General features: G+C 38.1%; 1 protein-coding gene across 3 annotated transcripts in view; it reads right to left on the bottom strand.

The window, feature by feature from the left end:
• The window catches only part of ATXN7L1 (ataxin 7 like 1), a 110,792-nt gene that overhangs the window by 3,261 nt on the left and 89,323 nt on the right, over positions 1-18,208 (bottom strand). For all 3 annotated transcript variants that reach the window (XM_031059024.1, XM_005423515.3, XM_031059025.1), the window contains 6 exons: positions 16,381-16,463; positions 15,272-15,528; positions 12,513-12,705; positions 10,081-10,202; positions 6,517-7,468; positions 2,552-2,626 (listed from right to left, as the gene is read on the bottom strand). In XM_031059024.1, the coding sequence (XP_030914884.1) occupies positions 2,552-2,626; positions 6,517-7,468; positions 10,081-10,202; positions 12,513-12,705; positions 15,272-15,528; positions 16,381-16,463 (1,682 nt within the window). The remainder of the gene's footprint in view (positions 1-2,551; positions 2,627-6,516; positions 7,469-10,080; positions 10,203-12,512; positions 12,706-15,271; positions 15,529-16,380; positions 16,464-18,208) is intronic.

Below are 18,208 nucleotides of genomic sequence, written 5' to 3'. Positions count from 1 at the left end.
GTAGGGAAAAGCAGTATTTTTTTTACTAAAGCAACAGTAATAGTTGGAAAAACAGGCATGCTTTTATGTATACAATCCCTAATTCAGGTCTCAAAGAAGGGCAGCAATATTGATATTGAACACTAATTGAGAAGAATCTGTTTGAGTTCAGCCTGATGGAGTTTAATGCAATGGGATGGAACTGACAGGCCCACAACAATTCTCATCATCCACCAGTACCACGGGACAACCTGAGTGAACTTCAACACATGGAGCAAATGATCAAAAGCAGCTACTCCTGTGACATCAGAACAACTACTACAGGCCACCTTCAGCTCACAACTAATAATGAGAAACACTCAGTTATGGGTGGCAAGTGACTTTCACAGCACTGCCATGTGTCTCTCTCTGACTGGCTGCTTTGGGAAGGCCACTGGAAGTGCTCCCAGCTGGACTGCACCCGGGCAGTCACAGGTGCAAACGAGACTGGGGTGTGGGTTGGGTTTAGAGCCCAACACAATTTTCCAAAAGCCACATCCTCACCCAGCCACTCAGCCCTGTGGTGAGTTATGGACCTCTCTCCCTTCTCTTGAGAACAACAATCCTCTCCCTTCTGAGCCAGCAGACAGCTCCGCCAGGTTGCCTGGCCAGGGAACACAGCGGAGGCAGCCCAGAGGAACTGCTCCATATGCACATTCAGCTGCAACTCTGCTTCCAACTGCATTGTTACAAGTCTGTTGTTATGATGTATTCATGAAAACTTGCCAGATTTTTCCAACTATAAACCCTGGTTTATAGCAGAGATTGTCTCTGCCTACAGACCTTGCTTCACTTGGACTCCCTGATTCTCATGGTTATAGTTACACTAACATTCAAAACCAGAGAGCTCAGCTTCCACAGTAATACCTTTACTGACACAGCATATACTTGTAGATCCACTTATTGTTACCTAATTATTAACACCTTTATAATGAAATATTACAGCATAGTTTAAGGCGGAAATTTTATTTAGGGACTATTCAATTGCTAGATTGGAGATAAAAGCTGCCAACAAAGCAGCTCAGATTTGACAGTGACAAACATTTATTAAATAGGGAATCATTATTCATGGTTCCAAATACTAAAATCCTATGTAAGTTAAAAAAAGTTTAATATAACTTAGTATCAACTTGATTTTTTTTGTATTTATACTTTGAGCTCCACAATCAACTGCCAAACTGACAGAAACATATTTTTAAAAAGAAAGAGTTTGTGGGGCTTAAAACAAGCAAACACTTCTATTTTTGATAAAGTTATGAAAACAGGCAGCTGAAAAGCTCTGCAATAATCTCAGTTTACATAGAGCTGACACAAAATTAATGTTTTGTACTCTGAGGTTTTCCCCATGGGATCTAGGCAACAGATCCCAACAAGTTCTGCTCCTCGGGTAGTGTGTATATTATACTAACACAGGAGCAAGATGTTAAAACAAAAACAGTTTTGCACTTCAGAACAGTTTGTCACTGGCAGTTGGATGACAGTGTCACACAGAAAAATGCCACTCCTTAGAAGTATGAAGAAACTTTCCACTTTTTTCCCTTCAGAGTGGCTCTTCCATATATATTTGCATTCAGCAGTGAGAGAAAAAAAAATTACTGTTTGGCAGTTCATCTGAAGATATGAGCGATTCAGAGTATTTTGAATGGGCATAAAGCGTGGGTGTGGGTTATCATTACTATTCTTTTCCTGGGTCTACACAGCAGAAACTAACAGCACAGCCATTTGGAATAACTATTCATGCATACTTTAGCCAGAATACATAACAGAATTCTAAGACACTGGCTGTACAGAAAAACCCTCTGGATTACTTGTGACTACACCTTGCTGAGGTGGGAAACCTTTCCACACTAAAGAACTTGATATTATATTCTTGATAAAGTACTCAACTTGGAGAATCAAATAGTAGGGGCCATATTAAAATAAACAAGTGTAGCAGTCCTCCAGACAGATGAGGGCCAGATCAAAAAAGCTGAGTTGCAGCATTTATTATCATTGTCTAACTCAGAGACTGTTTAAGAAGAACTCACATTACACATGGTTTAGTTATGTTTTCAGATTAGTTTCTCTGAATAGTCAAGTACCTCATCTTTTCTGTCCTGCTTCTGCTCTCCCTTTGCTGCTTCACTTCTGGCCTATTTTTAAATGCTGTCCCTCCTGTGCCAGTCTGGGGACTGTGCTGTGCCATCTTGCTCAGCAGGAGAACTGGGATAGAAAAAACAGAGATCTGCTGCTGCTGAGCCTCTATCACCAAAGCAACAGCCAGTGAGCAGCACTGAGCTATAACCAATGAGCCAACCTGAGCTATAACACAGGTGGTGAAAAACAACCAAAAAATGTGTAATTCATAATTCTAGGAGGGGAAAGTAGCTGGGAAAAAATGATATGAGAGGAGAAAACTAGTATTAGCTCACCAAAAGGCAGCTTCTATAAAGAACTGGATTCATAAAGAAATTATATTTAAAGGTTTTATAGCATGAAATGTTTCAAAACTGCTTACAGACTACTTAAGTACACTTTTTTAAAAGCAACTTACTTGTCTGTTGTGTACTGGGTTTGATGTACTCGAAGGACTGGATTGTGACAAAGCTACACTGCTATTTTTTCCAATCTGAAAAACATTAATTGAGCAGTATTGAGAGGCATATTTGTCAGTTGAATTCAGATGCTGGTGATGGCCTTCCCTTCCCTGTGTAACGTGGTACTAATCAGGTTGCATTTGGAACATAGGTATTTTGCTATTGCAAAAGATACACTTCAGATAGAATAATCATTATCTCAGAGCCTGTATAATTTCAATAGTCTGAAAAGGAACATAAATACTGTCCCAGGTCAGAAAATATCATACAAAACAGTAGCTGAAGGAATAACCCCCCCACCTCTCTAGACTGAAATACTGGTTTCTCTAGTTACTGGAATCACTTAGGGCAGCTGCTCCAAGTCATGGGATCCTCCCCAGGAGACCTTCCCCACTCCTGGGGAGTTCAAATCAAGTGGCCAAGCACCAGAGCATGGCCTAAATTATTCTATTTTTTTCCATATATCATTACTCGATACAGCAAATATTAATCAAAAGAATGAAACTCCAGAGGTTCAAATTTGCATTTGTATCCATTTACTGCATCAGAGAATTTCTTTGGGTAGGAGTGTAAATTGTAGTACACATATATACATTTTAAAAGTACTTGTTATAATAATATATATAATAATGTATAATTTGTTATAATACTGCAAATATTCCATCTGCTTGTTTCAATGTTTGTGAGCTCACAGCACTCTGCAAGAGCAGCCTGTCATAGGTTTTTGTACAATGACCTGTAAACATGGTGTAGATACTTCTGTTGTGATACAAGAAGGGACACAGCTGTTGAGTCACAGGAGTGGTTCCTCAGGGGTTACAAGACTGATAAAACTGAACCATGGACACCTGTCTGTAAATGGCAGATGACTGCAGTGTGAAGAGTTGTTTACAAAGTCGCTGACTTCAAGTAACATCATTTTAATCCTTTGATGGAAAGGCAGCAAGGACCTGTCTCCTAAGCAGTGAGAAATGCAGCAACCAGTTCTTACTGACTTGTTGGGGGTGTGGCATGGGCTGGCAGGGCCTGCACAACAGCAGCTTTCTCCCTCCCTTCTGCAGCATTGTTTGTAATTCTGCCATTTGAGGTACAGAGTGAAAGGCAGCCTCTTTCTTCCTCTTCCTGCCCTTTCTCACACAGAGATTGTTTGAAACAGTGTTCTCTGTTCACACTCTGTCCAGAATAAATGTTTAAAGTTTTTATTTACAGCTAGTTTTGAAGGTGCTCCCATGGTGCACGGAGATTAAAAGGATGGGTCTTTGCCTGTCCTGCTCCCTTCAGCTTGTTTTGTCTGTCTCAGCTGTTCTCTAGAGGCTAACATTCTTCAGCTACAAATCTTGACTAAAGATACACAACCTTTTATCTTTCCTGGTCATTCAGAACATTGAGACACATCTGCAAATCTTTCTTCTCTACATACACCATTACAGCATTCATAAACCCCTTCTTAAGAAATACATATCCTCCTTTTAAATGGAGAAATGGCCACACAGGCTGAACAGGTACAGCACTCTGAAAGGAAAGAAAGTTTCCCAGATGTCTTGGGTCTTTAATGATGGGAAACACCATTTCAAAAGTATAAGTGGGAGGCCAAAACTCAAATCCTATTTTTTTTCCCTCAGTGTCCTTTAAAAATAAAGTGTACTTCAAAACCCGATGATTTACACTTCCAGTCACTATCTATCCAGTCTAGAGTTGAATTAAATAAGAAAACTATACCTGAGCCTATCACCTGTTGCTGTGTTCTTAATCTCTTCAATTTCCCCTATTACATGAAGGAACAGGAGTAAGATTTTAAGCTACACCAATTTTTTTGGGTGGGATTTTTAATGTAATTGTATTTCTAGAACACATCAAGTCAAACAGCACAGCTTAAAAGGGAATTTAAATATTGTATTCTCCAGAGTTTCAATATACATATGTAGAGTATGTAATATTATTTGACCCATATGCTTAAATGGGTACAAATTCAATTTATTTTGTATTGCATAGAGTATCCTTGTCACAAAGACAATTAGCTGCCAGCTAGACTTCTGAAATACAATTAACTCCATTTTACCTCCTATTTTTGAGGAGGTAACACGTTTTAATATCTGTATAATATTTAATATAATGTTTTAACATGTTTAAATATCTGTATATTGTAACACTCATTACAAATATTTAACCTCTTACTTAAGAAAAAAATACTAGTCAGAATTACATTTTTACAAATATTCAGCAAAGACCTCTGATTGATTTCTTGTGGTTTATTTACTTCTATTGCTGTGCAACATGATGAAATACATCACAAAACTGAAACAGGGATGACACTAAAGAACGGATTTGATCCCAAGGGAGCTCAGGATTTGAACTCAGAATCTCTGTAAGATTTCCTCACACTGTGCTAGCTACAGACACAGTCTGTGTCCTGGGAAAAGATTATACAATCCATTTCCTATTACCTATGTTTGTACCAAAGTACCAATTTGTACTTACTTTTTCTTTCCATTTGAAACCTTAAACCTCAGGGCAATTTAATCTTTTTGGACACACATGTTTCAAAATTCAGACTGAGTGACAGAAGGAAGAATTTACAGCAACCTCTACTGACTTCAGTTACCTGAAGATCAGTTCTGATTGCAGGACACATTTAAGAGGCATAGAATAGAAATAGAAATAATAGAAAGACAATGCCACTCCCCATTTTAAAAAGCCAAACAAGTCATCTCTGTGGCACCTCTGCTGGAAGTAGGAAAGAGAAAATATACCTGCTAGGCCATTCTTTGAGACATTCATTCTGTCTCCTACAGCAGCTTTAGGATTCATTTATTCCCTTTTTCCTCTCCCATTTCTGCCGTATTACTAATGGATTGCTCTGCCCTTACTATCTTCTTTTCAAAATTCCACTTGTTTTTATGTGCAATATCCTCAGGAAATGAGAGTTTCACAAACAAAAAAACCAAACCAAAGCAAAATTTCCTAAGCTACCTTCTCTGGATTCTCTGAGGTATCCTACTTTCTATGGCTTTGTCTTCCAGATGCCAGGGCCAAGCGCTGTTTTGTGTGCACAGCACAGCACTGGACACAGTAGCAGAATGAAGCAGTAGATCATTATAAAGATCATATTTAGATCATTATAAAGATCCTACTGGCAGCTTTCCCACCAGATCTTACTTCACATATACTTTTGTTCTTGTGTAGCACCACTGAAAGAGAAGCCAAAGCTCTGCTGCTGTCAATGAAGGAAGTGTGTGTAACCTTATCTGCTGCACTGACTTCAATATTCTGTGAACACAGGTACACTGAAAAAGGTAACCAAATATCCCCTAAAGGTCATCCAGTTAAGAACTTAATTTCTTAATTTTTTCCAGTTTCAAACAGGGAACAACATCTGTGGTCAGGCACCTCAGACTCTCTCCAGGAGAAAGGTAGATGTTTTACAGAAGAGATATGAAGAGACTAGCATAGCATTAGGAAATGAACCAGCAACAAGTTTGGGAAAAGAAATAAACAGAAATTCTGACTCTCATCTTCCTGTTTCAATAACACAATTTATTTCAGAAAGATGAGAATTAAGCAATTTTTTTTTCTAAAAATTATTTATCCATTCTGGACATTCAATTTTACTTTCAGAGATACAAATAGGTACTTTAATAATTGAATAAAAAAATCTCATAAAAATATTTTGAGAAAGTATTTATATATATACATATACATACACATATGTATGTACATATATATAAATTTTTTTTAACTCTCAAAACATCTTTCTATGACTGGTACAAAACAAATACAAATATGTTTCTTTATTAACCTAGAAAGTAAGTTGTGTGATGAAAACCCATCTGAAGCAAATGTGGTATTTTCTTTTCAGAATGGATGAAATATTTCAAGGAAGTCAGACATGATCTGCAAAAAAATAACTGGAAGAGTCCCTTACCTGCCGAGAGATGGAGCTGCTTGTAGGATCTGGCACCGCAGAAATAAGGTTGGCAGTGCTCTTTCTATGAACACTATTCATACCAGGCATTTTAGTGATTTTACAGGCTTTGCTACTAGAACTAGAGTTTTTACGTTTTTTTCCTTCTGATTTGTCAAAAGAAAGGGGTAGAGAAGACACTGCATTATGTGCTCCCAGGGAGTGGTCCCCTGAGTGGTGCACGAGAGGAGATACAGACAGATTAGAAGTGTCAATACTGCTCACTACCATGCTCATGTGTTTCACTGAGTCTGTTGAACTACTTGACAGTGAAGTCCGTCCTGAGGGCTCCGATTTGGCACTGAGTGGGCTTGTTCCATTATTGGTATTGTGCACAGACACACTGTTATAGGAGGATGTCGCCTGATAGGAGTTCAACGTTGAACTGGGGTTCAGGACACAGTTCTTTTTGTGGGACCCTGAAAATGAAGATGAGGAAGATGTCTGCAAAGATAATGAGGATGATGACGACGATGAAGACGACGACTGCGGCTTTTTCTTTTTGTTACTCGAAGACTCATCACTCCGAGATGACAGGTCTTTCACTTTTGAGGATTTGCTGGTTTTTGTTTTGGATGGCTTGTGGGATGGGGAAGGGATGACTGCTGGCACTGGTGACACAGCTGATGGCGCCTTAAAAGTTGAGTCCATGATACTTAGGCTTGCAGCCACGTGAGGAAAAGCTGTGGTGTGTGACATTATGGAATTCGTCTCTGCCGCTGTCACAAAGGCTGCATTTGATAACATGGCTGATGTCATTATGTAAGAAGAAGTGATCCTTGAACTGATAGGTGTTGAAGGAATATACACTGCACTGGGATTGCTGAAGGGCTGTAAGACTGATGCTGGAAAAGGAGTGGAGACATGTGCTGCTGGAGAAGGCATGGGACTGTCTGCCGCAGGAGGGATTTTCCTAAACAGAAAAGGAAAGGAAAAAAAAATGAGATACATAAAAAATTCCATAAAAAAAGCAGATAGGAAATAATTTCCATTAACTTATTCAAAAAGGCGAACCTAGTTCATTATAATTTTGATTCCTATTCTATTCTATTAATCACATCCAGCAATTAAGTGCACAGTATTACAATTTAAACACAGTATTACAAATTTCATTTCCTTTTTCCTTCTTTTATTTTACCAAACAGTTACAAAATGCAAATAAAATGCCTGATGGTGGCACCTATACATATCCTAGTCACTATGTTTCATAAATTACATATCTTTTGCTTCAAAGTTCAGATTGTGGAACAGTTTCAATATCAACCTAAATTCATAGGTTAGATTTCATTAAGGCAGTAAATGAGCCATCTGGGGGGTTGTGAAGCACTTAATCATTGAGCACAAAGAGGAACGATCACCCCTTTCCAAATGCAGTGCTATTCCCAACAGATCTTTTGAGAGCTGGTTAGGTGGGATTAAACAGGCAAATTATTGATTAATTTCCACTAATATTGAAAAATTGACAAAATATTAAACAGAGCTTGATAAGCTTTATAAACAGCTGAATACTCTTTTGAGAAGAAAGTATAATAATATTACCTGTGAAATTAGTAGGATGTATTCAAATTCCTTTCCATTCAGCCATCACCTATTATTTTGTCTAATGTGGCATTATTGAAGAACCAGATCTTCATAATGTCTCTTGGAAAACTATTATGTGATCTTTTCTCATTATTTAGACCTACATTTGAGTCACAGTTTAATCCTATTTCTCTTTTCTAAGAAGCTGTACAGCCCCATAACTCTGCCCTTGGTATCCTCACTAGTGACACCTTTCCCATTTTTAAAGGCTTACTCTTACCCTCACAGAAGTACGATAAAGGAGCAGCCCTGGGTGTGCTGTCTTATCATAAATCAAATCCTAATTACAAGTGTTCTCTCCAGGTATTCCTCCTATGGAGACTGTTGGACAGAACACAGTTTATGGCACAGGTACATAAGGGATTACATACAGTCCATGCTGTCAGAAGTGAGGAAGTCCTACTGCCTGCCACTTGCAATGCAAACACAGCTGCTTATCAGAGCTGTCCTTCAGGCTCCTTTTAAAGAAGGGGCCAACAATTCCTACCCGCCTTTGCAAAGTACTTTGAGAACTAGAGATAGAAGTACTTTGTTAATGTTAGTTTTGAGAACATGGCCCTGCATCCCTGCACCTCTGGCCACAGCTGCAGAGCTACAGAACAGCAGCCTCATACCCAGCTCTGCCTGGGGAGCACAGGGAAAGGTCAGCCCAGAGGAGGGTTGAGGACAGCAGAGGAATAAAACAGGGTTAGGCACTGTCAGCTTCCTGTGTTACACAGACAAGTGAGTATAGCTGGAGCTCATTAAAGTATTAGAGATTACATAAACAGCTAAAATTTGGGAAAACTTTTAAAATCAGATTTAGTGGGAGCAGGATAAAGCCTGTTTACTTCTGGTTTCGAATAACTACTATAGAGGTTTTGTTTTCTGTACTAGTTTGTACTAGTGGTGGTATATGCTTTTTCAGATGCCCAAGCATCTTTTCTCCTGACAAACAAAGCCAATAGGTAACAAATTTTAATCTTCCTATATAAGGAAACTAAAATATTTTTATTTATGGAAGGTGACAGACACTAGTTTATGGATTTACAAAGCAGATTGAGCATGATCAGTCTCTGAACAGACATGAAACTGGCCCTTTTATGGCAGAACCAACCATTTCCAAACTCCTAGCACAATGGCACCATTATCATTAAGTTACCAGGTTAGTCAGACAAGCCAAGCTTTAGTGCTTAAAAATATATATTTAAATAAAAATCAAACCTTGTTTATCTAATGGCTGGCATCCAATGAATATAACACAGTCCTGATAATAAACAGTGACATGAAACACTGCACTTTAGCATCATTGCATTGGAAGAAGAATGCATATTCTGTAGCAGAATACCTCCAAAAACTCAATCCTAGCTGCAGATGCCATGAGCTTTTAATTACTTTTTTTTAAAAAAGAACTAACATTTATTTTAGAAGTGCAGTCTATTTCAATGGATGTGTGTAGTCAAAGCCTATAGTGCTTGGAACCTGCATATGTGATAGAGAGGTGCTTCAACAGTGAGTAATAGTCAGAATTTTTAAATCCCAAAGGCAGTAAGGGCACTATGAATTAAAAACCTATCATATTCCATCTTACACACAGACAGATGTGCACCAAGTTCCTTATCTTACAACTCATGAGTCTTGCACAGCAAAGCCTGAATGGGTGATACAGGGGCATGATAAAGGTATAAAATTCTAAGCAAAAATCTGCATTCTTAGGGACTAGAAAGAGTCCTAAATCTGGCAGAAACTTACATTGGACTAGGAGGTTGTTCTGTTGGGCTGTATATTCCTTAACAGAGAAGATAAGATTTGTGTACAGGTTACTGCTATACCTTAATAGAGGTAATTAAGAGGTAATTAATTAAGAGGCAATTTTACAAACGCTGGCCATGGAGTGCCTAATTTAGAAGTTTTACAGAATGAAAAATGTAAATTACCCACCAAGCATAAAAAAATCCCACTTACTTCCACATCTGTGAGTTCAAGTGTTTTTCTACCATGGAGTTCAGTGCGAATCGAAAATGGTCCCATCTTCTGTCAAAGACATAGTACCCTCTTCCCATTAAACGACTGCCATATGAACAGAACTGAAAGAAAAGGTATTTCAGTGTTGCTTATAAAAATGTATTTCCACATGACGAAATATTTATTGACTGATCAAGGAATACTGTTGTAATTTGTATCATGTATATAAAACTTCTTTTAAAACATGGTTTTCATGATCTACAGAAGAGGTTTTTTTTAAGAATTATGAAATATGGGCATAGCATTTCAGCTTAGTGTAAAGTATATTTCATACTTTATTAACAAATCAGTGCCAGAAAAAGAATGTAACTGTTCAGGTACTTTTAGAGAAAAAATTCTTACTGCCTCAGAAAGACAAGTTACACTGTTCTGGGTGTCTTAAATCTCATAATTGCATGACAGCAATAAAAATATAACCGAAGAGGAAGAAAAGTGCAATGGGAACCTCTTTAGTATCTACTTAATAAACAAACCCCTGACATTTCAGTAAAAAAGTAAATTATCATCCATGGCATCTGTGCTACAACAGAACATGGGATACACTCTTGACAGCGCATGAAAATCAACTGGAGGACTAGTATTTTGAGAATTCTGCAGAGCTCAGGAGTACTTGCACCCTTTCCTCTGGAGAGCTTCCTGAAAAGTCCTACTACACTCAAATGTTACAATCAGGAATTTGCTCTTGTTTCAGCTCAGTCTTACTGATCGAAATGATGCAATGCCTGTTTGTAGGAGAGAAACCTGTTACAAACCACTCTCAAAAAACAGAACAACTCTCCATCATACAAGGGACCCAGTCACAGCAATTCTGGCTGACAGCAGAAGCACTGATGTGGTAGAAGAGCACCCATTCAAAAAACTTGTCATAATGGACAGCAAGTGGAGACTGCAACTGTTCATTTTAAGTCTGTTTCATGGCAAGGTTAAACACGTTAATTAAAACCACCACCTAAGCTGACAAACTAGCCTCAGCTCCCAGGGAGCCACCACTAACATCAAGTAACAACAAGAGGCAATTTAAGTAACTACTGACTTTCCCCCTGTTTAATTATTACCAGCTGGCCAGGAGAGGGACTTAGTAAGGAAAACAGTCTACTTTAACACAAAATTCAGCAATTTAGCATGATCTGGAGGTGATTTATGTTATCTTTTCTGACTTCACACTGATACAGACCAAGAACTGGTTTCACTACCAGTAACTGCTTCAGTTGAGAGATGCTAAGATTTCAGAGAACAGATGAGTCAGTGGGTTTGCCTTGAAACAGAACTAGGATCCTAAACCAAAATGGCTATTGACAGCCACGCCTCACTGCTGAGGCATGCACAAGAACTGGCTGCACTTAGATTATTTTTTGAATTGTGTGGGCACCCATGCAGTGAACCTTTAGTTTTTAATTCATAGAGAAGCAGTCAGGAATACCAAAGCAGCATACAATAGTACCAAGGAAACAGGAAGTTTCTGCATATCACAGTATTATGTGGACTACAGTAACTCACATTTTCTCTGTAAGAACCAAATACAGGATTTTGTCTGACAGTCACTTAATGTTTGGGTCATGCTTTTTTCTGGTGTCTGACAGTAACAAGTTCTCCTTTGCTCTAGGGAATACAAACAATGCTACCAGTTATCACAATGTTTGTTTTATTCTGCATATCGTATGGAAAACACATAAATGTATTCCTTGGCTCAATTTTTATGAGAAACAGCTCCTAAGAATTTCAAGAGTTCTCCCATTGCTTCTTGGTTTGAACAGTGTAAACAAATTCACACTGCAGAGATAATACCACAAAGCAGCTTTTACTACTTACAATGAAATTTCTCACTAACACAGGAGAAAGACAAAACCAGCTGCTCAAACACATACTTGAACCTTTCCATTTTGAGATAAATGAAGCAATAGTTTCTAAGTCCACATACACTCACATAAATGACATTTAATTACTGCTTTAAACCAGGCTACAGAAATCAATGGAGCACTGTACTAGCCTTCTGCCACCAGCTGCCAGGTAGTTTTGTAGGAACTGCAACCAAGAGAATATCTGCTCATGTCACATCTAAAGCGATGCAACTTTCCTCAGTTTAGCAGAACTACACACAATTTGAGGTCTACTGAGAGGACAATCTAAAAACAGAACAACTGATTTTCTGCTGCCCATCTTGTCCTACATCAATGTATCATGTGTACTGACCAGTGGTCTCCTCCTACCTTATCACATCCATACCCTTTTCTGTTAAATGTATTTTTTCTCTTTAGAACAGTTTTCAGAATGTCAGGTCTTCATTCCTTACCTTCTTATTAAATTACTTATTTGTTCTCCTCTCCCTAATTTTGCAAGAACAATGGCAAGGCATGCCAGAGACTGACACATACCCCAAGAGGTCTGGGATGGTGTCCAGAAAAGTGACAGTCTAATTTCTCAGATTCTTCAGCTCCATCCGCTTCTCCTTCATCACTGGACAATCTGCTTGTGATATCTCCTCCCATGGAAGGCAGTGGCAGTTCTGGTACGTACCCACTGTGGTTTGAAGAACTGGTGCTGTTTATGCTATTTGCAGATGAAGGTCTAGAAGGAGAATATACATTTAAATCATCAGTGTCCAAAGGCTCTATAAACCTACCTGCTGGCATCAAGCATTAAAGCAAATGATGCCAGAAATGATCAATGTAAACAAGGACAGTAAAAGACACTGAATAGCTGACATTTCATCTTGTCAGAAATGTACTGTGGGGTTGTGTCCTGGTTTGAAAAGGAAGTGAGTTTTTTGGGATGCTGTGGTCAAACCAATAGGTGCTCAGATTTGAATACTGGCACCTGGTGTGGCCACTGAGGACATGGATATGCCTCTGAGAACACGGGGGGTTAAAAGCAGAGAGCTCCCAGGGGGAAACACAGGAGGTCTCAACTGTGTTTCCAGGAAAGCCTGTGGTACAAGAGGGACTCCTCTCTTCTTGATGAACTGAGAATTGATTATCTAAAGGGTGCTGATGGACTGAGAGTTGGTGATCTGAGGGGTGGTAACTGAATTGAGAATCAAAAGTTTTGTACTACTGTGATGTATTGGAAATTTGGTGGGGGGAGGAGGAATGTTTTTGGAAGGTTTTCATTCTGAGTTCTGTGTGTGTTTCTTTTTATATATAGTTGTAGGTTAATAAAGTTTTTCTTCTTTATTCCTAAGTTGGAGCCTGCTTTGCTCTATTCCTGGTCACATCTCATAGCAGACACTAAGGATAATATATTTTCATGGGGGCACTGGCATTGTGCCAGCGTCAAACCATGACAGGTTGTCACCAAGTTCATGTAAACAAAAGGACCCTTCTATTGCTTGAAGTTTGAAATTTGTCATGAAGTTGGATTTCAGATCTTGAGAGACAAAGTATATTTAAAACTCAAATAAAAATCAGGTATAAAAAGTTTTCCTACAATGAACCATTACTCTGCTACTTGATTAATCCCAAGGGTTCAATTACAAAAATTCTACTAAAATTAGTGTACTAAATATAAGAGTGTTTAGCTGACCCCCTGTACAGGTAGATTAGTGAGTGCAGTAACTGAGAGAGCTCCTCACAGCATGTAGGTTTTCTTTACCTTTGTCTACAATGCCACAGGGTATGATGGTGCCTTGCCTTTCAAAAGGAGTTTGAAAACAGATTAGGTTAGAAGTGGGGGTGGAAAAGCTTCTCAATTACAGTCTGTACAACCATGTATGTATTGAGAGTTCTGAGGCTGAGGAGATGTCCACACTGGGCAAAATCTGTAGATGATCTTCAGCCACAATGAGCTCCTGCTCTCAGGACAGAGCAGCCCCCGAGCAGCAGCAGCAGAGCCCCAGGCTCGCTGGCCAGCACAGAGAGGCCACAAGGTTTCCGTGGCTGCGCTGAAACAGGCAGGACAACCCCACAGAGGCACTGCAGCAGAAACAGAAATGCAGACTACAAACACAGTGTCTGACTGCTAAAATCCTCCTCCTCCTCGAGTACTGCTACCTCTGCAATTTCTGCAGCTGACTCTCACGGAATTGCCATGGAAGTTTATGCCATCAAAACTCCAGTTTTGCTACTTTGACTGTAACACCTACTGAACCCCATTTCTATCTGTCTGTCTGTGCTGCTCTCTGTGTAAGGTCACTGCTTTTACAAGAATTAGGCAGAGAAGCACCAATTCATCTGTGGGTATTCTTTCATTGTTTTTTCACTCAAACCCTGCAAGGCCCACCTCTGCCACTGCAGGAATGAAACTGCATTCAGGCTTGGTGGCCACACAAAGAATTGGAAACAGCTGTCTGAGATAGCAAATACAAGAAGTATCTCTTTGATACTTCATGAGGACTATCGTAGTAGGAAATAGGGACTATCATAGTAGGACAGTCCCAAAATGAGCACTCAGTCCTGACCAAGGTTTCTGCAAAGAAATGAATGATGAAAAAATATAAAGATGAAAAAAGCCAACTAATTTAGCTCTATGCACTCCAGCCAAAATTAGTACCAAAAAAGTCCCACAAATAAACAAAACGTATGGGAAGTTTTCCAGAGGATGATTAGAATTCAGTAGATTAAATACCTCACACTGGTTTTTGCAAAAGGATGCCTTCAGAAGTTTTCATTGTCCTTCTAAGAAAAGGACAATGAAAACTTCTGTCCTTTCTAAGAAAACTCTTCAAAACAAGGGAAGACATGCTATGGATAGTTTCATATCAATAGCTTTAAATCAACACTAAATTACACTGTAATTGGAAAACTATTTCTGGAGAAAAATTCTATATAAATGTACAGAATTTTACCACTAATACCTACACTGATTCATGTAAATAGACTTTTTTTCTCAATTGTGACCAAATAACTTGAATATACTATTTCCTAATTATAACTACCATTTTAGCAAAAAAATGCAGTTAGTCTGAGATTCTGAGCCAAGGGTGGACACTATTCCTTTCCTCATTCCCAATTAGATCACAGGCTACCATGGACAGAGTTCAGTTAACATAAACTAGCAGAAATTCTTATATTAGTATGTTTTATTGTGTAATAGCCTAAACAAGTATTAAATACTTATAAAATGAGCTGTATGAACGTCTAAGAAATTTCTTACAGCACCTTCAGAATGCAACATTCCACACTGGAGAACTGCTTACCTTGGAAGTACAGAATTTGGTGGTCTAGATTTTGCAGGAGATGTTACTTTAGATTCTTGCCCAGAGTTCACTGAGGATCCTGACAGAGAGTCTTGTGCTGGTGTGGACTGGCTCTGATAGCTTTCCCTTGCAGATGGTGGATGCTCTTTGTCTTTTGCAACTTCTTTTTCCCTGGATCGAGCTTTGTGTTCAGCTAGAAGGATGTCAAACTGTTTTTTACGGCCTGGAACTGCTCGTCGATGATTAAGTGAATGAGTCTAAAAATAGGGTGGTTAAAAAGCATTTGTGTGTGCATGACATTGTTTATGAGTCCTCTACACTTCTGATACACCACTATTCTAAAAGATAAAATCTACTTCAAACAACTTTAGCCACAGTTATGGAAATAAAGCTGCTATTCCACATTATCTTTGATAACTTATAAAGTCATTCTTAAGAAAAGCCAACATCAAGGCTAAAATTACTTTTTGCAACAATTTTTATATAATAGAGATTATTGACTTACCTTTTTCAAGATAGAAAATAGAATTGCAGCAATTTAAAGATATTAAGAAAATCATTGTAGCTTTTAACTTACAATGAAAAACTGATTTCATTGGATTGAAAAACATGAATAGATTTTAAAGTAAATTTAGCTGATGATCTCTACTGACAGGCAGCACATACACATACAAATGTTCATTAGAAATGTCTCACACTGCAGCTACTTTTTGATGCAGGAGTTATTACTATCACAAGGGCAGCCTCCAAGTAATTTATTATACAAAAATATGGTAATTTTTTTTACTAAAAACTGACTATACTTTAACATTGTTGCACACATGAACCAAAAAAGAAGCATTTAAAATAACACTCGGGCTTCTACATGAAACGTTAATGCTTTTTGCATAATAAAATGACATGAAAAAAATCTTTTTAGAAATATCAGTGGAATAATGCAGATGCTCTGATTCAAAGAAACAGAATTACACAAAAGAATTACCTGAAGACAGCGCCTGAATACCATACCCATTGTCTGTAAGACAGGAGCAGGTATGACCTCTCAAACTACTGTGGTAGGATTTAAACTATAACAAAGCATCTGATATTTTATCTTCTAAGAAAAATACCTTGCAGGTGAGTGATCTTGTGCAAGGTTTCTTTGTTTCAGGATCCAGTACTCCACAGTGCTTATTTGGGTCAAATTCTCTTTCTGTTTAGTGGGAGAATGGGAAATGAGAAAAAAAAATAGATTATTATAGAAGTTTTAACCAGAGTAGCTTATAATTTTTGCCTGTTAGAATTTGGTTTAATCAGGTTCAACCTGAACCACTGATCCCAACCCCAGCACCCCATAACAGTGCTATGTGCATCAGTCATGGAGTTGTGTATTCTTTTGCCTTTGCATGTTTAAAACCATTTAGAGTAGGATTTCAGCCAAAGACTTCATGGAAATTAGTCTGCTCACAGTGGAGTGGCCCAAACAAAGGACCAAGCCAATTCCCTGTGACTTCAGTTCCCTCTCTAACTCTGCCTGCCTCTGAGGCCATAAAACACAGCACTTGCAGCTTTGGCTCCAGAGCTGGTCTAAGACACAAAATGGTATTACAAGTGCTTTAAACAACATTTCTCTGACATACTTAGAAACTGTAGAAAACAACCCATGGTTGATTACTGGTGGTATTTTAAAAATAAAATTTATCTAAATCTGTCCCCTAAATCTTTATAAAAAGAAAATGTATGTTAGTTTTTATTTCCCCATGTGAAGGGAGAGATGGAATTTAAATTTTGCAGAGATTATGAGAAAAGGCATTTACATGAGTTCTACTCATGATTAACATTAAAAGGGCATTAATATTTAATATGCTGTATCTGTATATTTAATTTCATTAATAATTTACTATTTCTATACCACAGATAGCATCACTTCCCTTAGGTTATGTGAATACAATTTTAGGGTTTGCATTAAGAATTGTAACAAAACTATGGATACACACTTTTTAGTTTATGCCATCAAAACCCTTTACCATTACCTTCACAGACCTTGACAAATTATGGTGTAATTGACAGATAGGTTTGCTTTTGTTTGGTAGGGAAATATAAACTATTTGCCAAATCCTATTTTAACTATACAGTGGTGTTCCATTCAGATACAATAAGCATCCTGTGCTCAAATACAACATTTAATCAGAGGATTTAAAAATTCTTTTAAACATACAAATGGGAGCTAAGAGGAAGACACTGATTCACAGCTGTGTTACAATGCAATGACAGCATTACAGCAAGGAGAACAGCTGGAATAAGAAAAGTAAGAAGTAGCTTATATTGGACAGCAACTAGCGTCCAGATATCTCAATTTCTAGCAGTTTTATGTATTCTGCTATCTAGACTTAAAAATGCTTATGCAAACATTCAATGGTCATATTATTAACCTATCAGTAGAGCCATACAAAAAGGGACCTTAGAAAAGACAGCTGGCATAATTTTTTATTTGCGAAATCTAGAAAGGAACTGAAATATGTTATAGGCTGTTGTAGTTCCTTTGGCATTTACAACACAACAGAAACACAAAAATAGCAGTGTGTGACTCAATATAATAACTATTTTTTTCTACTTAATAGATGAAAACACATGTTCATGAACTAAAGGAGCTAGTTGCTCCTGAGGTTTGAGTGTAAGATGTTCCTATTACAGTTTCCTGAATGACCCACCTAAAACCTTCAATGCAAATTGGAAAAAACAAACTAAGGAGACAATATGGACTAATAAATATGCCTTCAAATGAAAAGTCCTGAAGGCAATTATAAGGCTACGGAATGTGTTCTGAAAGTCACTAAGCAAGGACTGTTTTGGACCAACAGGGAAACACTTAAAAAATTAAAAGTGGTCCAGATTGGTACTTGTCAGTAAGTGGCCCAACTGACTAAGACTGGTAGGACTGATTATAGCAAAGCCAGT

Source organism: Geospiza fortis, unplaced genomic scaffold, assembly GCF_000277835.1.
Source record: "Geospiza fortis unplaced genomic scaffold, GeoFor_1.0 scaffold424, whole genome shotgun sequence".
NCBI classification, from domain to species: domain Eukaryota; kingdom Metazoa; phylum Chordata; class Aves; order Passeriformes; family Thraupidae; genus Geospiza; species Geospiza fortis.
The sequence above is the reverse complement of the archived record's forward strand: the minus strand, read 5'-3'. Positions and strand labels throughout refer to the sequence as shown.